This window comes from Rhinolophus ferrumequinum, chromosome 3 (genome assembly GCF_004115265.2).
Source record: "Rhinolophus ferrumequinum isolate MPI-CBG mRhiFer1 chromosome 3, mRhiFer1_v1.p, whole genome shotgun sequence".
Taxonomy (NCBI): Eukaryota; Metazoa; Chordata; class Mammalia; order Chiroptera; family Rhinolophidae; genus Rhinolophus; species Rhinolophus ferrumequinum.
Window position 1 is genome coordinate 72,155,685 of NC_046286.1, and position 27,666 is coordinate 72,183,350.

Sequence of the window (27,666 nt, forward strand, 5' to 3'; positions counted from 1 at the left end):
GAGCATTTATTGGATTTGTACAATGTGCCAGGTGCTGTGTTAAGGTGCAAGGCAGAAAAGGATAAACACTTGACCCATAAATTCCGATGGCCTGTGTTAAATAGACAGGTGGTTTTCCCTTTTGCTCTCATTGATCTTCCTTTCTTTTTCTCTGTACACTTTCTTTCTTTTCTTTCATCTTTTTGATACAAACTCAATACAAGTAATTAAACTCTGTTGGCACTTTTAACCATAGCTCTTCACATATGTACTGTTATTGTTTATCGAAGAGGCTCCTCAAATCTCATTCTCAAATTTTCAAAAATGTGGATACGAACTTTCGGTATTGCTGAGAACATTCTTGGGTTACTTAAAAGTACCATGCTTAATTTTTAGGAGTTTTTAGTGCATTAAACCTTTCTATAGTTTCTACAAAAGTGGTTGTCAGATTTAACGCTGTGCTTTTCTGTTGCTGTTAGGTACACACTGGTGGATATTTTGCGTGCAATCTTACTGTCGTTAGAAGCCATGATTGAAGATCCTGAGCTTCAAGTGAATGGGTTTGTTTTGATCATAGACTGGAGTAACTTCACCTTCAAGCAGGCCTCTAAACTTACACCCAGCATGCTGCGATTGGCTATTGAAGGCCTTCAGGTAAAGGTTTACAAATTACTCACTTTCTTGGTCTCCTATGTGTGTGTGTGTTAGAACACCTAATGTGTTAGCATAGTAAAATGTCTTACTTGAAGAATAAAAAAAAATCTTTTTGTATAGTTTTCAAGCACAAACGTTCAAACACTAACGGGGCAAAAGATTTTGGATGAAACGCTGAAGAATGTGCCCCTTTCCATAGAGGAGGATTTGTGATAGTTGGCATAAGATCTCACTGAGCCTAAACATAAATATGGATGATAACCTGAGATGGTTTATCTTGATAATCAGAACAAGCAACATCTTTTGGATTTTAATTGTTAGCTAGTTAGGCTTGTTTCTTTTTCCATTTCTTTGTATATTAGTTAATTAGTTAAAGGTTTGCTCCATTATTTCATTTAAAGTGGTGAATTTGGGATATGACTGGCATCTTTATGTTACCTAAAAAACTGTTGGAATGTTGCTCAATATGTTTTTTGGTCTCTAAGATACGGAATTACTGTTTTGAATTACTTTTCTAGACTTAATTTTTTCTTTTTGGTGAAACAGCTGTCACACAGAATTTCTACAGGAACAGTGCATCTTCCAGTGAATGACATTTAACTGGTTGGGAATTATAAAGTGGAAAATCAGTCATTATTTAGTGGCATGTCATAAACCTACTAGTGACAGTTTCTTTTGAAGTTTTAGGATGTCCTTCTTCTGCTGTCTTTTAACTTGTTTCATGCTCCATTATATACAATATCTATGGATTAAATTTAAAAAAATTAAAAAGATTTTCAAATTAACTTTCGAGTGATGTTATTCAGTTTTTATTCTCTGTATGTTCAACATGCATTTCAGAAGTTTGTAAGTCAACAGTTATTTTTTATAACTTTTACCACTGAAAATATTACTTGTTTTAAAATAACTTTGTCATTCATTAGGCCAGGATGTTAAACTTTTTTTTTCTTTCTTTTTTTAAATGTTAAATAAGCTGGAATTTCCAGATCTCTGCTCCACAGTAATTTCTGGCTATCTATAGGCACCTGAGTTGATGGCTGATTACTTCCTAAAAATGAGCCACCTCTCCAGGTGTCAGGACATCTGAACTAAATTGAATTCACAGCTTGAGTTTTGCCTCTGGAGTGAATAAAACACACTGATCTTTCATCTCTGCATAGGCTTTTTCCAGTGCAGGTTTCCTGACTTACACTTGGTAAGTCACCCTTGCTCCTTTCTTGAACGACACCTTTTTTTTAAAAAAAAACTCCATAGAGACAGTTAATAAGGATTGGAAGAGTGCACAAGATAACACATGTTTGGAAATGTGTATATCACGTAGAATCAGTCCTAATTCTGCCCTGTTTCAACAGTATATAAAGTGTTATTAATTTTGTAAAGAAACTTGGTTACCACCATGTTACTTAACAAAGAATAATAACCTAGATTTTAGGAATTGTTATCTCTATGTAACCTGTCTTCTCTTTGCACTAACGGTAGACAAGGCCTATAGCTGCCTGAAGGACTGGAGATCTCATGTTATTTCTAAGAAATTTAAAAAAAACCACCTTAAGGATAGACTTAGTACCTTGCTATTTGCCAACTTACATACCATATGGAGACGTTTAGTAGTAATGTGAGAAGTTATTGCAGGAGAAAAAACTGACAATTCCGACATGTTTGGGAGCTTCTCCATTAGCCATAGCCACTATCAGAACTTCTTTAAGTGCTATAGTCAGATTTAACTACTGTACTTGTGTTAGAGAAAAAAACGGTCCCCCGATCTGCAGGGACCTGTACTGGCTGCACACAAGGAACTGTCTTATCTCAATTCCCCATAAATGTCTCAATCTCCTTTACTTTCTCCCAGGACCCAGACTGAATAAGCAGGGTTGATTCTTCCTGTCTGCCAGTTAGGAAGTCACTTAAAGGAGATTTTCCTGCCAATAAATTTGACATGTTCTTCACCTTTAAACTCAGTGTTTTCTCCAGTTCAAATTGATTTTTTAAAATGCTCTATATCTATGTCTATATCTGTATCTCTGTCTATGTCTGTATATCTAAAAACAATGGTTATTTTGAATAGGATTACAAAATGTGCTAAAAACATTCCATTGTAACATGCATGATTTCATATTTAGTTTTAGATTGAAGTTACATTTTCTGACTTATCTAATCAAGTCTTTTGTTTGCATTTGTTATGTGAGTAATATTATTGTGTATTGATATATTTCATTCAGAGAATGAATAAACTTATATTTGAGATTGACATAAGACCATAAAATGTTTGAATTAAAGATATATTCACAATTTTAGTTCACTAAACACAACTATTACCATCAGCAAGACAACCAACACACCACAATAATAAACGCCTTCAATTGACCCAGTTAGGGAAATTAAGAGATGAGGATATTTTTAATAACTCAGTGATGATTTACATCATGTCATAATTCTGCTATAATATGTTACTTTTATTTACCAATGGGCCTAGTGCCAGAGAGGAACCCTAACGGTGTGTATTATTAATGGGATGTAACTGTGTTTTGAAGAAGCCTCATCTCTTCCTCTTGAAGTGACTGCATAACCTCTCTATCTTTACACACCAGAACCCTTTTTCCTCAAACAAAAGAGTATTTTGAGTGACTCGACTAGAGATAGCACCTGATACCTTGAATAAAGACACATAGACCATTGCTAGAAGATCCACCCATGATCATAGTGCAAGGCCAATAGAGAGACAGTGTGGAAGGGTAGAAATACAATGGGCTTTAAAGGCAGACAGAGCTGGGTTTGGATGACAACCCTGTCATATATCAAATACTTGGGCAAATTCCTGTACTTGTTTAAATCTGTCTGTTCATTCATACCTATTTTAAAGTATTATATTAGAAATGATACATCTTACACCTAGCAGGTGACATCAATGCTGAGAGTAATTGATGTGTATGAGCTCATTTTTCAGGTGGTTTATTTCTCTGCATGTGTGCTGGTTTTCTCATAATTTAGTGACTACCTGGACTGTGAAGAGCTCATAATTTAGTGACTACCTACCTAGTTGATTGACTTTGGGAATCTGAATAATCATATTTTGCTTTTAGTGCTCAGATTATAGATACACAGATTGCGTTCTTTAAAAATCACTTCACTGTGTGGTTAAATAGCATCTAGATATTTTCATGCTAGATGCCAGTAAAATGTTTTTTCATGTTGAAAGTCAAGCAAAAATTGAGATCATTTCACCTGGTGAAAATTACTCTTTGTTTCTTTTGGGAGAAGCTCCAGGTACAGTTGGAAAAGTGGTAATTGTGGAGCTATCCTTGACCTTGAGGGTTGAGCAAGAGTTTGCCAAGTGGACAAGAACAGGAAGAGCATTTTGGGCAGGGGAACTTTGGGGAGGTGCTTTGAACAAACATACAGCTATAAGAGGTTGAAAGTATGTGATAAATCTATTTTGATAGGTTAGAGTGAGACATGAATTGAGGTGAATGACCAGAGATGAGACGGGAAAAGTAGGCTGAGCCCTTGCTTGATGGGATGAATGACAGCGTGCTACTACTTATGTGGTGTGGCCTGTGTTCTCCAGACATGGGGGGCTTTCTGGCAGGAAAGTGACCTGGTCACTCCTCTGCTTTGGGAAGATCTCTCAGGGAAAAGAATGGACTTGGATCAAAGGAGGGAGGGGTTAGATCTAGAGAACCCCAAAGCTACCTTGGAGATGATTGTATTGATCCCATTTCGTAGGACAGGAAGTGAAACTTTAGGGAGTTTGAAACCCCAGTTTTCTCCACCTCTGTCCAGTGTTGAGTCCAGATTGGCTGACACCAAACACCAATGTCTCTACTGAATCTTGTTTCTATTGTTTCCACAGCTGTGACTAAGAAAAAGTGAGTAGGCTCCTTTTAGGGTGACTTCCCTCCCTTATGCCAAATCCTCACATTTTAATACAGGTGAAATTTGTTTATTGGGATAAACAAAACAAAGCTAGCTAACGAATTCACAAATGGCGGGCTTGTGGCCTTGTCCTTTTTTTTGACACCAATTGGCACAATCATTTTCTTCTTCCTTGAGTCACTGCCAGACTCCCAGTTCCCTGTGACTGAGGTCAAGGGAAAAGTGCTTTTACGATAGCTGGAGAGAACTTATATCAATACAACCCCAAATTTGTAAGTCACTCATTGGTTTGAGCAATCCTGTGTGCTTTCTCTGTTTGTGGAATATTCAAACTTTTTTTGTTGTTGTTTGTTTTGTTTTAATGAAAAGCATCAAACATTTTTGCCAACACAATGTAGTATTTAGATAGATAAGAGGCGACATCAGATATTTTTGTGGAAATTAAGTATTCAGGTTTCATTGGAAAGGAAAAAAAGAGAAAATTGTTCTTTTACCTACAAGAAGTTAATTGATTAGGGTAGTTATAGTAACAGAAAGCATCTTAGAAAATCAATATAGGATTAAGTGGGTGTGACTTATAGACTCTAAGATATCTGCTTGGGAAGTCAACTAAAACATGAAATGTTTGGAAATACCTGGAACAGCTTAGACTGTTTGAATTTACAGTGAAGTGATGTGCTTTTAATAGTTTTTGATCGCAGTTGCTTTATTTTTATTTTTATCTTGTAAAATATTACTGTTCTTAAAACCTCTTTAATAATGAAAAGCTCAAACTCTCTAGGAACCCAGAATCTCTTGTGAATTAAGAAAGAAAAGATTATCCTCACTCTGCCTGTGTTGTTCTTTGCCCTTTGGATATATTTATCTGTTATCCCCCTAGCTCTGTCCTGCCATGTGTGTGCTTTTGCTTTCACAATTTCACAGGAATCCCCAAACTCCATCTGCTGAAAAGTACATAATGTAGTCAAGATGTGGCTCTGTTGGCAAGGGGTTTGGCTGTAACAAAGAATTGAATAGCTCTTTGAATTGCTACATTAAGACTCAGATGTAGGGCCATCCCAAAGTGCCTAAATCAGTGCCAGATATTGTAAGAGCCCTTAATAACCAAGACTTGTGAAAGAATAAAGAATGTGTAATTAATTCACTACTTAATGCCGGCCCTTTCTTTTGACTCAAGGGTCCAGTGTTCTGAACAGCACCCAGTCTGCTGAAGCTCTGGTCACTCATGTGGAAGGCAGAAAGTGCTGCTGCTATAAATCCTGGCTCTGACTGTTTGGAAGCTCAGTCTTACCTAGGGGTTTTTGCCAAACACAGAGAACATGCTAATGACTTGGAACATCACTGTCCAAGGCTGGCGGGTGAGAAGCTCCATTACCTTGTCTAGCTTTAGCTTATTGAGTCCTCCAAATCTTACCCACAATTTCTGGCAGCTCTGAAATTGCACGTGTGCGTGTGTGTGTGTGTGTGTGTGTGTGTGTGTGTGTATGTGTGTGTGTGTAGGATGGTTTAGGGAGAATATTAAAAAGGAATTCTGTGAGAGATTGAGTAAATTAGGGATTCATAATAAAACAATAGGACTCTATTGTTGCTGTGCAACAGTGATCCTTACAATGGTCCTTAACCTGCCAATACTTTCCAGGCTTCTAATGCTCAGGATGATACATGCTAGAAACCTTTTGCATATAAGCTATCCTGTAAACTACATGCTAGAAACCTTTTGCATATAAGCTACCCTGTAAACTAATGCAGCATTATGGTACATTGAAGGGAGGGGACTGAAACAATGCCTATCTTTTTGAAAATGAACACAGAGGCTCATGCACCTTATTCATTCATACAGCCTGGAGTTGGGAGCATTTATTTCCGTAGTTTGTATATGCAGGCAGAACCATACTGAGAAACAGTGACAAGGGCAGCATGTAAAAACCGTGACATTTTGTTCATCACATGCATAGCTGTCTGAGCTAAGTGTGCTACCTTTCAGTTGTTACTTAACCTAAAACAAAATGAGTGAAAACTTTAAAGTTGCTTTTTTCATAGTGTGAAAATGTGGTGGTTTGGCTGAGAGGTTTAGTACCCAGAAGTAGGGCATTTGAAGTCTTTTTAAAAGCTGACAATAGGCATGCAAAAGCTATATATAATATTTAGTTCAACAAGCAGGCTAAAGATATATAACCTTTACACACACACACACGTATATATGCACACACGCAGACAACACACATACATGTCCATATATACATATACAGAGGGAGCCAAAAAAATGTATATACATTTTAAGAAAGGAAAAAACTGTTAAAATTGTACTACTCAATATATACCAATAAAAAAAAGGTGAATGTAAGTCATGTTTGACTTCAGCAATTATAAGAGATGCTCAAAGTGGTTACCTTCAGCATCCAGATACTTTTGATTATGGCAAACTACTGCTTGAGCAACATTGACCAAAGTGTCCACTTGTATACATTTTTTGGCACCCCAGTATATGTATACATATCAGTATTTTTCTTGTATTAAATTGCTATTTATTTCTTTTGAATAGCAGCTAAATCTGTTTAAAATGTCTAGTTATAGAAAGTTGGTGTCAACCATGAGAAAATTGAAGAGAAGAGTGTTCTAGAGTTAGTAACACATACTTACAAGACAGTATCAGTAATTAGCAATGAAATTTAATAACTCTATACTTTCAACTACTGAAAAAAAGACTAGTTATCATTTAGCTTCCAATTGCCCAATAATTGAAGCAACAAAAGGGAAAGAAGCGAATAACAATCTTTTGGTCTGAGTCATTGAGATAATGATAAATGGATAGAAAGTAATTATCTATAATAAAAAACTGAATGAATAATATGAGCTAATCTGCATTTAATTGTATTGGCTTTGTTGAGACATGTCCTTAACTAGAGGAAAAAAAAAAAGATGAGTAACTGCAAGTTCTCTTTTACTCTTTTTAGTAGCAACTTAAATCCATCTTGACATACTGTTCTATCCCAGAGGAACATCATTTTTCACTCTCTTCAAATCAAAACTGGTAAATGTGAACATTTACGTATACTTTCAAAAAATTAGTTTAGATGTAATGAAATACTATTCATGGGAATAGTATATAATGGAATACTATTCAATGGAAATCCTGCCTTTTGCAACAATATGGATGAACCTGGAAGACATTATGCTAAGTGAAGTAAGTCAGGCACAGAAGACAAATACTGTATGATCTCACTTATACGTGGAATCTAAAAAAATTGAACTCATGGTAACAGGTGTAGAATGGTGGGGAAAATGGGGAGATGCTTGTCAAAGGGTACAAACTTTCAGTTAGAAGATGAATAAGTTCTGGAGACCTAGTGTACACCATGGTGAATATAGTTAATAATAATGTATGGTATACCTGAAATTTGCTAAGAGAGTAGATCTTAAGTATTTGTACCACATCACATAAAGGTAATTATATGAGGTGATAAATATGTTAATTAGCTTGATTGTGGCAATTATATTGCAATGTACATGCATAACAAAATGTCCTGCTATACACCTTAAGTATATAAAATTTCTATTTGTAAATCAGTCCTCAGAAAAGCCAGAAAAAAATTACTTTAGGATCCTACTGCCATCAGTTTTTTCTATAGATGTTGATAAAGTTGACATGTCTATCTTTCAAATGTTTAGTCATTTCACCTTCATAAATTTAATCTCGTGGGCATTTAAACCAAAATCTTTTGAAATCTCAAATTGAGGTGTCATTTTTGGTTTCTTAAAATTTAAAGTTCTGGTACTATGTTCCCAGAACCTTGGAGGTGAGTGATTCTTCTGTCTCATCTCTTGCTATATTCTCTTAAATTTTATCTGAAAACTAGAATACTCCTTTATTATAATTATTCTGAAGGTCTGTTTTTAATGGATTTAATTTCCTTCATATTTGCAGTTAGAGAAGCCACGATAAACTAATAAGAGGAAGGCCTCCTTGAATTTATCCTGGGATATTATTTGATGCAGTTAATAACTGTTTCTATGGTTTAAAGTCAACTGAATTTTGAAAGGCTGCAATCAGTTAGAATTTTAAGATGTGGGTGAGTGTGGGGTAGTTCTATAAAGTATGATAACTGCTGCAACAAACCAAATTGTGTACATTGGCTCAACCATCTGGCTGCAAAGTCCAGTCAGGTGCTTTTGATCAATGTATGGTGATTCTCGTAGTGAGTCAGTGACCCGCCTTCCTTCCGCCTCATGGCCTTGCCGTTTTCTTTGTGTGGCTTTCCAAGGTCCTTTTGCTCAATTCCGTTCCGTTTCCCTTTAAGGTGATAAAGCTTGGAAGATCACATATATTTCTATGGGCCAGATCTGAAAACAGAGTATACAGCTTCCTTTTTAATTATATTGGCTAGAAAAATCATTTGAGTGAATACTCATAACTACAAAGGATATGAAGAAATGTAGTCTAACTGTGATCTTAGGAAGGAGGGGAATGGCGTATATCTTGTACTGTCTTTTACAATGCTGATTCCTTAAATATTAGGTTGGTGCAAAAGTAATTGCGGTTTAAAAGTTTAGAAATAATTGCAAGAACTGCAATTACTTTTGCACCAACCTAATAACAGTGATGACTCTTCAGTCATCTCTACATGCCATGTTTGTATATGTTCTCTGAAAGGAAGTGGTGATAATTAGTGTTTCAAGGAAGTTTAATTCCTATATACAATCACAAAGCAATAAATCTATCTTTCCTGCAATTCATTGTATGTACTGACTGCGATCTCTATAACTGATGAGTTTTGCCTAGATAGGGGGCTGACAGTTCTATGTAGCTAGGTCACTGTAACTATATTCCTATAACTAAGGCAACACAGCTGTGATTCAATCAATTCAACTCTCCTAAGATGAGTATTTCCAACCATCCTGAATTTAAAAGGAGAAAAAGGTAAATCATAGCTCTACAGTCTTATAACTCTGTCCAAGAAAACTATAGTGATGCTTTTGTAGCTTTTCCTTGAAGGTAGACATCCTCTGAATTTGAAATTTAATATTCATAAAATGACAGTATGTACTTTTTTCGGTTTGTTTGTTTTTTTTGTATGAGATGACCTGTCTGGAGAAACTCCCAGAAAAGAATATTAGATACTAACACACAGAAAGGATGTCACTCATAAATCTTGTTGCATGAACTTAGAGAATAGAACCACTGTCAAACTTTAGGATGTAGAGTCCACCAGCATTCACTCTTTTGTCAATATTTATCAAGTGGTTTAAAGACCAGTTGTAGTTACACTTATTGTTTAGTCATATCATTAAAACATGAAAAGTCAATATAATTTTAGTACAGAAATTAATAAATAAATAAATTAAAAGTTACATTGTTAGGACCTAGTTTTTCAATCATATTATATAATGTAAAGAATCTACTTTCCTTTTGAAGGTATTCTAGGAGCTCTTTATTTCATGTTATGATTTTTATCTCTTGCTTTTTAGGTCTATATTGGTTCTATATTATGTTTACATTTAGGTCTATATTAGACCTGTCATCCTGGAACATTTTTAAATTTCACTCTTGTATTATATTAGCTACTTCTTGGGTGTTATTTCCTTAAATCCTTGAATCCTTTTCTCTTTTCATATTTTTTTTATTCACCTTGAAAAAGTACCGGAGAGGTAAAATTGTAGAGAGTATTTGCATTCTTTAAAATATGTTTATTCTGCTTTCACATTGATTGATAGTTTTTCTAGATATAGAAATATGGATTCAAAATAAATTTCCCTTAGTACTTTAAAATCATTAATTCATAGATGTTAGGCATCCATTATTTCTGGTAAGAAGCTTCATTTCAAATTTCTGTTACTTTGTAGGTACCTGTACTTTCTATGTAAAAGATGTTAGGATCTTTCTTTGTCTTTGGCATTTACAAGCATGCATCTCAGAGCAGATCTTTTTATGTGTCCACCAGACCTTAATGTGTCCTTCAGTTAGTAAAAGAAACATTTTTATTATTCTTTCCTCTCAATTTTTCTCTGATACCTTTTATGGTACTCCTATAACATGGTCTTTGTATCTGTGATCTTAATTCTCTGTGTATCATAAAGTTTCATGACCACATGTATTTTTTATTAAGCTTTTCTTTCTCATTTTCAGATCATTATAGATTCATGTGCAGTTGTAAGAAAAAGAACACAGAGATCTCATATGTTCTCCTTAATGGTAACATCTTGCAAAAATATTACACAATCTCACAACCAGGATATTAACATTGATGAAACAGGAATGAAAGTCCTGGCTGCTCACTCACTGGTGGGTGACACTACACTGCTGGAGGGTGGGGCCCCTCATTACAACTTGGTGAAGGTGCAACTCTAGGCTCACTTCTTCCTCTTTGCTGGTGTGGATGGGAGTGAGGTCACATTTTTTTTTTTTCCTGTGGTATTTGGTTTTAGTAGAGTAGTTATGGCCTAAAAGTTTGTACGTTAGTATACTCATTTCCTGGTCCTTTGCCCACCGAAAGCAGCTATTATAAGGTTTTTTGTTTGTTTTGTTTCGTTTTCTTTCTGCTGATTGGAGTTTCTAGTTATCAGTTTCCTGAGTTTTAAATCTGGGATATATGTGGCAAAATCAAACTCAAGCAATTTACCATCATGTCATTCTTTGGGTCCCAATATCCCTAGTTGGTCTGCCTTCCTCCATTCATCCTTGATAGTCTTCTCATGTTTGTTTTACATATAATGCCCATGTTTTTTAGTTATAATGAATAGGAAGAATAGGAAAAGTATGACTATCTCATCTTGCTGGAAGTGGAAGTCAGAACTGCATGTATTTTTATCTTCCAAAATTTTATCAAATGTCTGATTTAATAAGGTAACTCTGCCTCATTTAGTTTTCAATGCTGTTGTAAATTTATTATAGTTTGTACTGTTTACTATCACTTAACTTTGTGGATGGAGGTGAGGAAATTGTACTTATTCAGTTTGCCATATTGATTTGGAAACTCCTTACCACCTTAAAGCCAGTCATTATCTAGTATAGGATCACAGGATGATAGAAATGAAGTCATAAGCCATCATTTACTTTACATGAGGCTCTGGGAGAGAAATTATTTTGCTCCTATGTGGTAGATTTTGTTGTTGTTATTATTATGCTCTTTAAATCCTTAGAGATATTTTTCTGGAGTGAAATATGGAAAATTTTTGTTTCCAGAAATAAAAATTCTAAGGAATAAACTCATAATTATTTGCAAATCAGTATAAGCAGACCTAACCTAAGACTGTAAAGCTTAGTAAACCAGGTTTATTTGCAAATGGGTAGTCATTCAGTCAGCTTTATCATCTGGTTTCAAAAGAAGACTTCAAAGAGATACCTCTGGTCAGCCCATTATCTCTCCTAAAATGGCTAAGAAGATTATATTTTATTCCATGCAGGACAATAATCGGTTGCTACATCTGGGAGACAAACTACATTTAGTGGTCACTGAAGCCTGCTGTTTCAACATGGGATAGATGATCAGCGTCATCGTGGGTTATTACTATATGCTGAACTTAGAGATGTAATTTGGTAAGGGAAAGGAGAGTGGAAGCACTCTGCTGCAAACCATAAGAGATGTTTTTTCGTTTGTTTGTTTGTTTTCAGTTTCATAAGTATTTAGAACTGGAAAAGACCTTAACTCAAAGAATAGCTAATATGACTCCAGTGCTGCATAGAAGGAGACAGGCTGCATTGAGCAGTACCATGGAGAGCTCCCAGAAATTCCTTTGCTTTGGTTTGCCTTTTCTCCTTTGCCGTTCTGGTTTCTTTAGACATTGCTGCTTCCAAAGTAAGCCCCTCTACTTCTGAGAATAGGTCACAGTCCATGCAGAAGTAGAGAGTTTCTTCATTATCCCTTAGTCTCATAATTTATGTGTTTGAGTGAAGGCTACATTTCCCATGTGGCTCAAGGTTCTCCTTTTAAGGCTTCTTTTTGTTTATTGTTAGGTCCTGTTTTTGGAGTTATTTACTGGAAGCTCATATGTTAGCATTGGAATGAAAACTATCCCCTCTCTTTCATTTTCTCTTGGAGGCTTCCCATAATGTTACTAATAACCTAATTTTAAAAACACAAAACATTCTTAAATTGGATCTAGGGTGAGAGAAGTGACACTGATTTGTATTTCATCTTGAGGCCACATAAGGAAGAAAGGAGTAATCTTCTTTCACCAAAGCTAACCACTGAGAAAGTCATGTTTTGATTGCCTGCTTTCCTCATAAAGAGTTGTTTGGAGAACAACTATATAGGATATAGTTGAAAGCAATATTGCCTTTCCTCTTGACAATTGCTAGAATAGGTCAAACTTTAGAATCAAGAACGCCGGGGCTTAAATCTTCCCTCTGTCACATCCAGATTCAATTTCAGATAGACTGCTTAGCTGGTCCTAGTCTTTGTTATCACATCTGAAAACTGAGGTTAATACCTTCCACCTGGTGGTATTATGAGGATTAAACAAGATAACATATATGAAAGAGATTGGCATGATACCTAGTCAGAGAAGGCACTTGACTAAAGTCAGTCCTGCCCAGGCACTTATCCCCTGCCCTGTGCTTAAGAAGAGAAACTAAGTAAACCTATACAACAAGAAGATTATTCCTTTAGAACAAAATACAATTATTATATAATGTAATCAATCAGCCTATCTTGGCAGATCATATAAAACTGACCAACTAAAGTTAGGTGGGATGAAAACTTTCCCCCACATTTTCTATAAATTATTAACCTTTTAAGAGACTACAGGCAATTTTCAAAGTTTATAGTCCCTGCTTTTGTTCTTCCAGGTTGTAAGATAATGGTTAAATACTAATATAACAAGTACTAGTGCTTTATAACATGTGGAATTCATTAGTTTATTCCTAGGATTTAAGACTCTTGGATTTTCACTCTTGGGAAAATCGCAAATATTTTCTGTTGAAACCACAGAAAATGGTTTTTCTGTCCTTGTATAGACATGGTTAATTTACATGTATCTCCTCACTGTTCTCAACTAGATAATGAGCTCCTTAATGGCAAGAACAACATTCAGTTCAGCTAAATAACACATAAACTGGCTGGCAAAGAGGATCCTATCTCTGGTTCTGGGTGTACTATAGAACTATTGTAGAACTAGGATTCTTAAAACTTTCACCTGTGGTAAAACAAGATGAGATACTCTTGGGAAAGCATACACTGGAGGGTGCAATATGTCCGGCTTTTGAGAAATTCAGGAGATGTAGTAATCAAATGGACTTTGAGGAAGAGAAAGTCAGTGAAAGGATTTCCTGAGCAATGGGCATGATACGATTCAGAAATAATATTGGCCAGGTGATGGCATTTAAGCATAAGAAATATGTTTGATGCAATCATTATAGTGAGTGGCAAGATTGGATTGGTACCCATAACGGCATGGCATTCAGGGAGCTATGGATATGGTTACTAAACATGGTGTTCCTATATGAGAGATGGATGGGGAGACAATAAGTACTGTTTAAAATATTCAGCCCAAAATGAAAAGGAATAAAGTCAGATATCCTATATGAAGTTAGACTACTGTGCTTAGTTTTCTGTCCTGAGGCACTCCTAAGACTCAGAACCCATGAGCTGAAGGAGAACACAGATTCCCATGAAGAAGGACCTGCAACACTAAGTTGTTTCTATCAGGGATGATCTTTCAACTGTTGAGAAGTAATGTTTGCAAAGAATTTGCAATAATGTGGGCAATGGTTATGTATAATGTTAAGTAAAATGTATGTGATATAAATAATGTAATATATGATCACATTTATGTTGATAATATGCTAAAAAAAGAGGAGAAGAAAATGCATTGGAATTTAAGCAATGCTTATATGAGAGCAGTAGGACTATGGTGAAATTTTCTGTTTTGTACTTTCTGCATTTTACACATTTTACCATTGGTAACATGGTATTTTATCATAAAGCACTTTATTTCAAACATTCATAATATACAGTAGAAAATAAAGCAAATTTTTTAGCATGTAAATATACATGTTAAAAAAATGTGCCATGTTATAAAAAGGCTAACTTCTATTTTAAGTAATATTAACATGGTTTGATGAGTAAATTAATAGAATCAGGCAGCTGCAGCTTCTCATCTTAAGAAAATTATACAGTGCTAACACATAGCTGTGATAGGTCACATTTGGGGACACAAAAGAAATTTATAACAAGACCCAGGGAAAGCAGAGTGAGTGGAAATGTAAATATGCTTTGGAGAAAAAAAAATTAGCTATGCTTAAAAAGCATCTTTTATGAAGCTACCAGGCTGATATATAATCCAAAATATTATGCTAATATACACAGCATGTACTAACCAGTTTTTGGTAGAAGGAAGGAAGTTGAATTCAGTCAAACAGCCACCAATAAGCCCTATTAAAAATATTTTAATGCAAAATGAATAAGATGGCAATAGGTGAATTCAGTAAAAGACAAAAAGTGGACATAAATTACACCTTATAAAGACAATCAAGCTTTTAAACAATACATGTTATTTCTGTCTGCTTGTTATATTTTCATATTATTAAAATCAATTCAATAAATGACAAAATAACTTTTGGAGACAGAAATTGTTTAACAGTTCAGAGGAAGGGATTATGGCGTAAGGACTAAAATGATATAAGGGTTTTATGGAAGAATTGTAAATTGAGCTAGATCTTGCAGGATGGCATAATATGAGTATGTAGAGAGACATAGGGAGGGGAATGGTAGAGCTAAGGTATAGAGGTAAAAATTCATATATTGCATTTTGGATATGTAAAAAGTCTAGGCAGTCTGACATGAACGGTTGAGACAAAATGGGTAACAAGGAAGCTGAAGAAATCTATTAGATTGGTGTCAAAATGGAATGGACTTTTAATTTGAACTATATCTTATAAGGAATGGAGAATCAATGAGTATTTTGATGAGGAGAACAAATCATGAAAAATGGCTGATAGAAAAATTTATTTGACATTATTCATTTGTTCATGATTTCAACCTATAAATGTATGTCGAGCGTGATAATTTTAAAGAAAGAAGTTAGAAAAGTGGGAATTTGTAGTAATCCAGCCAATAGATGCTGGAAGTCCACATTAGTGGCAGGCTAAGTGGTAAAGAAAAAGAAGAGGAGGGTACGTTTTGTCTATGTCTTTTCTTAGCCACATTTTTGTCTATCCTCGTTTAAATTTTTGTTAACTCTCACCTTGGTAATCCCAAAAGACAAATCAGTGGCCTTGCCTCCAGCTGGCACCTGTCCAATCCCTTTTCAACATGGTAATCATAGTTGTCTGTCTAAAACATGATCTTGTCACCAGACACCCTGTTCCATCCCATGTCTTTGCTTACGTTGTTCCCTCTGCACAGATAAGAAGTAAAGGCTCTGTCATGCCATATAGACTAGAGCTCATTAGGCTTACTTTAAATAAAACAAACCAGAAGTTTTGTCAAGGCAACAATTTGGGACATAAGTTAACTTGCCTATTTTTTTTTTTTTGCCTTTTAATGATAGTCTTGAAAAAAAACTAAATAAATTGTTATGCATGGTAAAGTCTCCTGGAAAAGGTATTCTTGAAAAGGTTTACATTTGTCTTTCTCAAGATCTAATGATAAACTGTATTTATGATATTTATGTACTGTGCATTTACAGAGAAGTACATTCTGTTTTATATAAAATTTTAATGAAATCAGTTTTCTTCTAGAACCTGATCAAATGTTGGTAATGATAAACAACTATTTGTATACTGTAAATATTTAAGGATTACAGATTCATCATTGGGTTCTTTTTCCTGTAGACTTTCTAGACTAATAACTAAATGTAAATGAATAGAAAACTGTGTATTAAAACACTGGAGAGCATCCTAATGTAATCTTTCTCATCTAATAGGGAGGCTATGTTTTGGCATTCTATGTGATTCTGTATTGGGCTGTAGGCCATTCTATATAGATCTAAATCAGTTTTAGCAGGTGCACAAACATGCTATGTCAGATGCTCTAATGAAAAGCTTAACATAGACATCTCTAGAATCTCAGAATCATAGCCTTTGAAGGAAACTTAGAAGTCACACAAGTCATTTTATGTAAGAATTACTTCAATGGTAGTCTTTGGAGATGATTATGCAGCTTATGTTTGTATATAATCAGTCTGCTAGTGCAGTGCCTCACGAGGCAGCCCTTTTCACCTTTTAGAGTTTGGCCACAAAATTCTTTTCTAAATTCAGCTTTGAGTGCTGCAGCCATTGATTCTTATAGCAACTCTTGAACACAGGATTAACGCCACTCCACCAAATACACTATCTTTTAAATAACAACATTTCAAAAACACTGAATATCTGTTCCTTTGAACATTTGAAGCTGTCTGATATTTTTCATTTTATAATTTTTTTCTCCAAAGACCTATGGACTGTCCCTCCATCCCTTTCTCTCATGACATAGTTTCTAAATAGTATATCATTCTAGTTGCTTTCTTCTACATTCAAAACATTTTGTAGGTTTATCCCCAGATAATAATAATAATAATAATATGTAATAATAATAACAATAACAACAATAATTAGTCCATATGTTTTGATCAGTGTAGCTAATATTTCCCATTATTACAAAATGATATTATTAAACAGCCAAAGGTGATGTTAATTTAAAATCACAAATGCTCTGTAAAAGTGCAAATAACATACCAAAGGAAAAGAAAGAAAATGGCAATTATATCTTAGTTAGGGAAAGGATTAAGAAAAAATATATCCACAGAAGTCCCTAGGAGGATTTTAAAAGAAGGAAAATGCATTGTTAAAAGCATTATTGGATGAAGAACAGTTGGGGAGAAACAGAGATGAATATGTACACGATGCGTTTGGGTATTGGCAAGTAGGTTAATTTATTTGTGTCTTAGCATTCGTGAAGAAGTAAAATAGGAAATAAAGTTGCAAAAGTTAGTTGATACCTAATAGTAAAAGGTCATGAATGTCGCTCTAAAGCAATCTGTTTTTCGACTTGACAGGAGAAGGATATTTTAATAGCTACATCTAGTGGTCCTGTGATAAAGGATGGATTAAACAGAGAGAAACATGATAACAGTCCTAACATGCTTTTGATTCACATTAAGCATGCCTCAACCATATTTCTAACAAATACTCCCTGATGATGGAATTCATAGGTAGCAAGGAAGCTGTGTATTAGAACACAGATTGATGGGGCAGTTTTTGTCAAAAGCACTCTGAAAATACTTCTCGTGAAACATCTTACATGGAGAATGCTGTTAGACTTGAAGATGCATTACTCTCCGTTAGTGAAATGCTCATAACCTCTGCACATTGGACATTTAGCAAGCCGTACAGAGAGCAGACTCAAAACTCAGTCAAAGCTCTGCAAATGCCAACTGTCATAAAAAGCAGGAAGTTATAGTTTATTACCATCACAGTGTCGTCTTATCCCAGTCTCCTTTTATATCATTTCTTTCTTCTTTGAATTGAGCTTTTAAATAGGTCATTAATAAAAGTGTGTGCATTTAGTTCATTTCTTGTTCAATTCTATCTATGCCTGATCTTTGATCTTATTTCTGATCCTATGGAGCTATATTATAAGAGACAAATAAGAGACGGGATTCTTGAATTCATTGTGTAATGTTTAATCGTTAGTGGAGTCGCAGTTATCCAAGAACCTTATCTCGCATTCTGTTTTATATAATGTTCTCTGTGCTCTAGCAGTAAGAAGCAGGAATGAGTCATTTTGAAGTCAAGCTTTCTGCAAATTAAAAGTATGTGTTGATCAGACTCGTTTATGAATGCTTGGAGAATTGCTCACTTGCTGCTGGTGAAGCATAAAGGTCAGCCCCGTCTTCTGTAACATTTTATCTAGATCTGCTTCCCTTTGTCTCTTTTCATAGCTCCAAACTGGACTCGGCTGTCCAGGTGGAAACAAGCTGTGCAGGTCCAAATGACAGTGCATGCTTTCTTCTTCACGTGAACATCTGAGACAAAAACTTGCTTCACTAAACTACCTGGAATAATTTCTAGGGCCTTAAAATGCTACTTTACTTGCTATGCTTTAGGATGGCATCAGAATAATTTTGTAAGAAGAATCTTAATCTTTCCAGAAAGGCTATTATTTAGTTCATCACAAAGCAGAGGAAAGATGAATTTCTATTGTGTTAGGAGTCTCAGGTAGGCCACCTCTGTTTTCATAAGCAAATGACAATTCCAACTCCAGCTCATGTATCTGCTAAAGAATCTGATGAACTTTTAAGTGGCTGAAGAAGAGTGTCTGAAGTTACAACTTCAAATTCTGCTGCTAAAATGCCCAGGGATATATTTGCAGTCTACTGGCAGTACATTTTTTATTGCATTAATATCATTATTGAGTCTCTTGGTCTTATTTTTCTTTATTTTATACTTAACTCCATTTAGAAATATATCACACAGTGTGATTTATGGATGATGTGATACAGAATTGCACACCTGAAATCTATGTAATTTTACTAACAATTGTCACCCCAATAAATTAAAAATAAATTAAAAAAAAAGAAAAGAAAAAAATAGAAATATATCAAAGAAGATATTTACTTCTCATTAAAATAAAAGAGCTTATAATTAAAACTAAAAAACTTTTTCCCACTACTTACTGCCAATATCTTATAATTATCTTTTTATAGTATTTACTTAAGAAATTCTTTCTATTTAAAACAAAAAAAGTTATTCTTTTTCAGCCCAGTCACTTCTTGTAATTTGCCTAACTGCTTTCTAGTCTTGCAGCATGGTTATCATCCTGGATTGTTTTTCACCGAACTTTTGGTTTAAATCTATGGTTTCTTATATAATATCCTTACTTCTTTTTCCCTGGTTTCCACACTACATTGCCTCTGTCTTATCAACTAGACTTATCTCCTATTGTAAAAATATTTGGAAAAAATTCATGTGATGGGGTCTTTCTTTCTTTCTCTCTTTCTTTTTCCACTTCTCACACTATTAATATCTCATTTCCTTTAAATATATTAATTTCCCATCATTTTTAATGAAGCCTCAGGGGTAAGGGAAACAAATACATATGCTCAATCTGCCATTTTAAATCAGAAAATACTCATCTACTTTAAAATAATTTTATGTATTATGCAAGCCACCGAAATGCTCTCTGGTAAAACACAGAGTATAAAAATTTTTCAACCAACTGGCAAAATCCAGGTGTGGCAGAGCTGGTGTTTCAGTTACCATCATAAGGGAGTGGCAAAAAAACAACGGGGCTTAACACGTTTCTTAAATAAATGTATCATCAATAAATGTGATTTTCTTCTTGTCTAAACTAAGAAAATAATAAAGGTGGATGTTAGTTTTATAGTGATTGTAGCAGTGTCACTGCTACAGGAGTATATGCAGTATTTTCTTAGTATGATACTTAGCTCTAGTGTAATATTCAAAATTTTATCTTTTTTCACTTTCTAATGAATTAAAAAATTACACCAAAGTGGACTAAGAAGTAGAATTGAAACTAGAGTAGATTTGAAACTAAGTTATTTGATTGATAACAGCTTGAATTTTTTAAGCCAGCTTTAATCTTTTAAATCATTAAATTTTCTGTTTCAGTTTTCTGAGTTATAAAATTAAAATCATGCAATGGCAGACTTGTCCAAGAGATTATAGGCATTCTGTAAATTATAAACACCAAAAGTCTATTTGTTGTATATTGTTACATATTTTTGACAGGTTTTTTGGTGTTTGTTTGTTTGTTTTTAGTTAATTCTTAATTGTATTGTTTCCAAATTTTTATCAATATTTAGGTATGTATTTTTGACTCAGGAATTTTTTTTATCATTTTCATGTTTGCTTGTTAATCTTTTGTTTTAAAAGAAACGTTTAAACTAACGCTATGTGGCTCATGAAACTGAATGATTTAAAATACGTTTTTCATTTTTTTTTTTTCTGGGGAAGGAATTACTGCCTTAAAAAAAATCAGCTTTTATTTATTTTTGAAAGAACAACATAGGGTTATATTTGGAAAATATTTTACAATAATTTACATTCTTAAAAGAAATAGATTTTGTTTTTTTTGTGTGTCAAATCTATATAGAAACAATAATATTAGAGAGATAAATATTAGAATGTTGACCAAATGACAGATAGACACACAGATCAATAGAAAAGAATATAGAACCCAGAAATTGATTTACACAAATATTTCCAACTTTTTTTAACAAAAGTGCAAAAGCAATTTAATGGAGGAAGTACAGTTTTTCAACACAGACAAAAAAATTAACCTTGACTTAAACCCCAAACCTTATATAGATTATGGAATTAAAGGTAAAACACAAAACTATAAAACTTTTAGGAAAAAAATAGAAGAAAATCTTTAGGATCTAAGGCTAAGCAAAAATTTCTTAGAACTGATGCTGAATGCTCAATCTATAAAAGAAAAAACAATAATAAATAAATTGAACTTTCTCAAAGTTGTGACACCACCCCCTTAAAAGGATGAAAAGACACGCTACAAACCGGGAGAAAATATTTGCTAACCACATATCTGGGAAATAACTTTTATTTAGGAAATATAAACAAAGTCTTAGAAACACAACACTAAAAAAAGTCCAATAATGAAATAAGTAAAATACACGCATAGATATTTCACTGAGGAGGATCTACAGATGACAAACACACACATGAAAGATGTTCAACATCACTCCTGTTAGGGAAATGCAAATGTTGATACAGGAAACAATTTTGAGGTAGACGAGTATCAAGGGTATTATGCTAAATGAGAAAAGCCAGTCTCAAGAGGTTGTATAATATATGATTATACTTATATAAAATTCTCAAAACAACAAAATTATAGAGATGGAGAACAGATTTATGGTTACCAGAGGTTAGGGATTGGGGTCAGATGAAAGGGGTAATGTGAGGGAGTCTTGTGGTAATAGAACATTTGTGTATCTTGGTGGTGAAGGTTACAAAAAGCCACACAGATGATAAAATCGCATTGAAGTACATACTAACACACTCACAAATTAGTACTTGTAAAACTAGTGTCATATGAATAGGCTTTGTGGATTGTAGAAAAAACAATTTCTTGGTTTTGATGGTTCATTCTAGTATAACATCTCATTGTGGGAGGGTAGGGGAAGAGAGCATGGGATTTCCCTGTTCAGTTTGGTTGCATCCTGTGAGTCTATAATTATTTCAAAATTTACAAATCATTGGGTCAATAGAAGGTACAGGTACCTTCTGAATGGTGAACAAATTGAAAATGTCAGAGTCTAGATCCCACCACCAGCATCATGCCCATATATAGTAGACACAATAAATACTTGTTGAATGAGAAAAATATAATTTTGTTAATCTCTTGGAGAACACCAAAAGAAAATATTCAGAAAAACATTTTTATTTTGTATCTTTAAAAAAAGTAGGATATTTTTTGCTGTTTTGTTTTGGTTTTGACCATATCTATATGACAGAATATTAGAGAGATAAAAGTAAAACTCTTCAAAGTAAAATCCACCTCTTTGTTAACATTCTCATGTAAGACAATTCCTTTATGACTTTATCTAAATGTGCAGATTAGTTTTTGAGAGTTAATATATGAACCTTCAAATGGAATATCCATCTACACACAAATACTGTGTTTCCCCAAAAATAAGACCTACCCTGAAAATAAGACCCAGTTAAGATCTCAGCCAGACAGACGCATTTAGTATATTATGACGATGTTCCAGAAGAAAATGACATGACTGTATTTGAATAAATGCAGTTTGTTGTGCATGAGAAAAATAAGATATCCCCTAAAAATAACCCCTAATGGAGCAAAAATTAATATAAAACCCAGTCTTATTTTTGGGGAAACATGGTATATCCATCAGGAATATATATGTGTATAGATAGATAGATAGATAGATAGATAGATAGATAGATAGATAGATAGATAATAGGTAGATAGATAGATGATAAAAACCCATGATGAAGGAAAGGGAAGTGGATGATAGAAAAAAAGGAATATCAACAAAGCCTGATCCAGTGATAAACTACATGGATCGGGAGGGGAGAGCGAAGATAAAGATGTTGGATAAAAGCTATAGCTGTCTGTGTTTTATCTCCAAAACCTGTAGAATCCACCTAAATTCTAAATCACAGTTGAGCCACAGTCTAAAGAGTAGAGAGTGAGTTTTTAAAAATTATATAAATCAAAACAGCCTAAATATTTCACATACTTCAACATTTAAAATGGTATGCATTGCCCCAGTCAAATTCACAAGTTATGTAAAACAGATATCTACCAGTTTTATCACTAGTTCAGAACTGTTCACTTCACTTAAGTTTCAAGGATGGGAGAAGGACAAAGAATGGAATCTCCTCTTCTACTCATGAATTGCAAGGAAGAGATTGAAGCTAGATTGCTCTCAGAATCACACAAACGCACATCCATACACATATTAATAGTTGGAAACAATATTTCTTTATTCAGAAAAGTCTGTGCTTCCTTGATTTTATGCAAATTCATGTGGCTGGGTTGGAAACTTTTATCTATTTATTTTATTTATATGCCATGACTGAGATTATGGAAAGACTGCAGATATGTGTGGTTACCCTGATGTGAATGCTTAGACAAATAGAAATGCATATCTTGTTCACTCAAATCCACAGACCAAAGACTAATATGAACTCTCCAATTCCATTGCGATACTCAAGAGTGAATGGAGGTCTTGAGTTCATAGCAATGCTATGAGGACATAATAAGCGCTAACTACTGACATCTGCACTCTAATGAGGTGCACCATAGTCCAAAAACTTGTTGACTATTCCTTCCTAAGGAGTTTTATTTGTAGGAGGACTTTGCAGCAATGTGAAGGAAAACTGCTAGGGAATAGCTTTGGATGATTATTTCTTGCTAATAAAGTCACAGGGGATAAAACAAGAGGAAGAAGAATCCTACACAGGCAACATGAATTTCCTGGTGGTTTTATTAGAATTTTCTCAAATTAACCAAAATTAATAAGTATCTGTAAGATTTTGTACTAAACACAAGAAAAGCATAGTAAAATCTATGATGTATTGAATTAGAAGTTCTTTTTTTTTTATTTAGTGGTACATTTATGACATATTTTTAAATTTTGGAGAGGAAGTAATGATGCCAACTGAACGCTTGCTTCCTTCCAGTTGTAAAACTAACAGACAAGAGAAAGTAAATATTCCCAGATTAGCTAAGCTGAGGAATCATCCTCCTTAACCCCAGCCTTGCAGGAAACATTCAGACTGAATAAGAGTCACTCATTAGCAATGTCAGGGGGAGGGGGCAGTCTAAGCCGTGAGCCTCAGTCGTGCTGTTGTTCATGTGTGTTTCTTTGCAAAACATGTGCTTGAACATCTTTAGATCTTCTCAAGCTATCTTTACAGCCCACTGCCTCACAATCCATATGGACACCACACAGTCTTGGAAGGAGTTGGTAGAGCTAAAAGTGTTCTGGCAAATGATTGGAAAACATCACTCTAGCTTCAGTGATCTTATCTCTCCAACTCCTTACTGAAGCCAGCTATACGATTGGTCAAGATATTGGTCAACTAAAATTAGGGAGAAAAATGTATATTATTATGGTGAAATATACAGATTACTATAGCATTCTAAAGTACCTTTCGACATATTTGTAAATCTTAATTTTTTTGCTCTGTTTCTGCTTTTATACATCTCTACCCCAGTCTGCATTATTTGAACTTGGGAACATCTCCCCATGGCCTACTGACACTTGAAATTCGACATATCACACTTCCCCTCACCTTCCTATTTCAATTTCTAGTACAATTATTGTCTCTCCACTAACGTACTTTCCACCATTTTCTCATGTGTTTCCTCTGCATCCAATCTTTGTTAAGTTGTATAGCCTCTATCTTCCTCATGTTTCTAACATGTGTGTTTGTTTTCCTTTTATAGTCAACTCCTTGCTATGATTCAAATTCAGGCTCCAATACCTGCATTGTGCTAACAGCTTTGACCCCATTTCTCCATTTCACTTTCTCCCTACTTGAAATCAAGTAAAGTAGGACATTTTGCAAGGCTTCATCAAACAAATGGGTTGGTCAAAACATAAAAATCAGTTTTTTATTCAAGAAATGTGCACCAGAGACACCTATGACCTTAATTCCAAATTTATCTCCATTAATTTTCAAGTATTACTCCAGTCCTGTCCCATTCTTAACCCGCACAGCCTCGTCACTGCTGGCCAGTAGGGTGACCATGATGGGGGAACCTGGTGGATGGAGGTCTCTGTCATACATTGGTCATTTAAAAAAAGAAAGAAAGAGAGAGAGAGAGAGAGAGAGAGGGAGAGAGAGAGAGAGAGAGAGAGACAGAGAGAGAGAGAGAGAGAGAAAACTAAAGTAAAACTCTAGTACTTTTTATTTTTTAATGTAAGATAGATGTTTCCACATTAAAGTGATTCCACTAAAACATCAATATTAAAATGTCAAGTTTCCATAACAAACTACATACACCTGCTAGATTAATGACAATATGCCAATGCTTCCCAAGAAGGTCCAATGCTAAGATAAACACAAACTCTTCTGTGAGACAACTTGGACGGTTCGGGTAGACTCTAAAACCATCTTCTCAGTCATACTACCAATAATGCCTCACACTTACCTTCAACTCCAGGCAGAGAGTTCTGGAAATTGTATCCCAAAGGGGGCCCGATCTTCCCATCTCTGGTCCTACTGCTCTTTCTCCTGGGGACACTCTCTTCTACTCACTCCATTCCCTCATCCACAATGACCAGATTCTCGTTGACACCCCCAAGATATTTTCCAAATACTACCTCTTTTGGGAGTTCTTTCCTCATCATTACCAACCTTTCTCTTCAATCTTTTATTCTTTCTCTCCTTTAAACCTCATAACATCTTTGGAAATTATCTTTCCTTGTTTTATGTTACTTACTCTCTTTATTGGATTATAAATTCCTTCAAGGTAAGGAATTTATTCATACTGCTTTATTCACTTTCTGCTTCCATTTAACAGGCTTGAGTAGCTTTCAGTAAACAATTCTTAAACTTTATCAATGCTTAGAATACTATATTATTATCTTTGTGTTGTCTTTTAAAAATTATATTTATAAGGGTGTGTGTGTGTGTGTGGTCCTTGGCACTTCAGATCACTTGAAAAATAGAAAATAAACACTGAATAAAGTAAAAGTCATCTATTATTCTACTACATAGAGTTAACCAGGCTAATATTTTGATGTATTTTTCAAAGTCTTTTCTTTTATATTCTCTTTTTAAATAATAAATTTAAAAATTTGTCTGATTTGTTAACCTAATTTGTTACTTTGGATTTTCTCCTGCTGACATATTTGATTGAAATTGGTGCTTCATGGATTGTGACAAGGTGTGAGAATGGCTTTGTGTCCTGTTCTCCATGTGCCTGGTACATGTTCTCATCCCCCACATGTACCAGGCACACACCAGCAGGGACTAACTTAAATTTAACCTCATGTCTTCTGGTTAAAGCTCTGTGGCTATGATTTGCTTCAATCTGTTTTCAATCTTCTTTAGCAAAAAAAGTAGCTGGGGAGAATACCGCACTTGTTTTGCTCACGAAAGAGGTATCTTTTTGCTCATTCAGTTACATGATGACTAAACATGTCACACATTAGTTTTCAGTATTTGTTTTACTTCAAGAAATATTTTTAGCTAAGTAGAGCTCTTTTGAGGAGGAATATTTAATATAATATCCATCTTTTAGTTGTCTGCAGTTTACTGTATTCATGACCGAAACATTCTCCTCCATGTGCAAAGTTGATGCCACCCAGTCACTGATGAAATTGAGAGATTTATTCAGGTATAAGGATTTGCCCATACTCATACACCAACATCATGTTTCTGGGTCCTTCACAGGATGGGAGTGTGTTATTTGAAGCAAAGTTAGCCAGTACCAAGTGATCATTTGTAGGCACAAAAAACAATGATAAAATAATGATTTGTCTGGCAGTAGAGTATACCTGAGATTTTAAGATAGGTCAGTTCTCACCACAAATTTCCCAGACCCTGATCATATAGTTATAGTGTACTCTAGTAAGCGTGCTGTCTATAATAATCCCTCTGGTCTATTTAGTAATTCTGTGTATGTGACTGGGAGGGAAGGAAAGAGACACTTTTCCTGACAGAGACACATTTATCTAATAGGTAAGTGGATTTATCACTGGAACCTAGAAGCCAAGAGTGTTATGGATTACCTTAATAACTGTGTCCAATACATAACAGGAAAAGAAAAAAAAAGAATAACGTGTGTGTGTGTTTAATGGAATCATAATATAACCATTATTTAGAAGTGATAAGTTACTAGTAAAAGAGGAAATGAGATTATTTTTTGTAGATTCAAGCAAGCCAACTACACTGTTATTTAAGATTTTAAAAACAATTAAAAATTTGGAAAAGATGGTCTACATTAAGATTACAACAATGATGAGAACATCACAAAACTCTAATTTTCAGGTGAGCAGTTGATGATCATGTGCCATCTTGGATGAGGGTGGGGTAACTTTTTGCCTTTCTCGGGGCCTATAGCTTCATACACTGGAGCAGCCCTTGGCTACCACTGTGTTGTGAATGGTGGAAGAAGATCCCTCCTAGTCCTTTTGAGTAGATGTTGGAAGACTCTCAGTCCAAACAATAAATGCTGATTGTAGAATCACCAAAGCAATGCAGGCAAAACACTTGGCCTTCAAAGTGTCAGTGTGGGTCTTGCTCTCACAATTTAAAGGACATGATCATTTAACACCTTAGTTTCCAAGTAATTTGCATGGATAAGATTTCCAAGTAATTTACTCGCCTTCTAGTAAGCCCCTGTAAGATTTCTTTGTTGTACCCTATAAAGGAGAATATCAGGCAATACCGTTGTACTTGGGCACCATTTCTAATTAACTTAAAAAAATAAAACTAGAGGACACCCTCAGATGAAAGTGAAAAAGAGCAAAATAAGCACATCTCTATAATGGAAACTGAATTACATAAAAAGGAGAGTGACAGGGTAAAAGAGAGATCTAATCGCAGTCACTGTGTTTTAAAGTCTTCTTTAGCTAAATACTGATGCATATAGAATGGGGAAAACTGGCTATTTTAGAAATAGAAATAACAGAAATGATGTTTATTTGCCTATGGGTAGAGCATATTCTATTGACCACCTTTAAAAGAAATACATGTTCACACACTTGTATTCACCATAGACA

General features: G+C 34.6%; 1 protein-coding gene across 2 annotated transcripts in view; it reads left to right on the forward strand.

The window, feature by feature from the left end:
• Positions 1-27,666, forward strand: part of CLVS2 (clavesin 2) — a 75,158-nt gene that overhangs the window by 11,972 nt on the left and 35,520 nt on the right. For both annotated transcript variants that reach the window (XM_033102106.1, XM_033102113.1), the window contains exon 3: positions 459-633. In XM_033102106.1, coding sequence (XP_032957997.1) covers positions 459-633 — 175 coding nt within the window. The remainder of the gene's footprint in view (positions 1-458; positions 634-27,666) is intronic.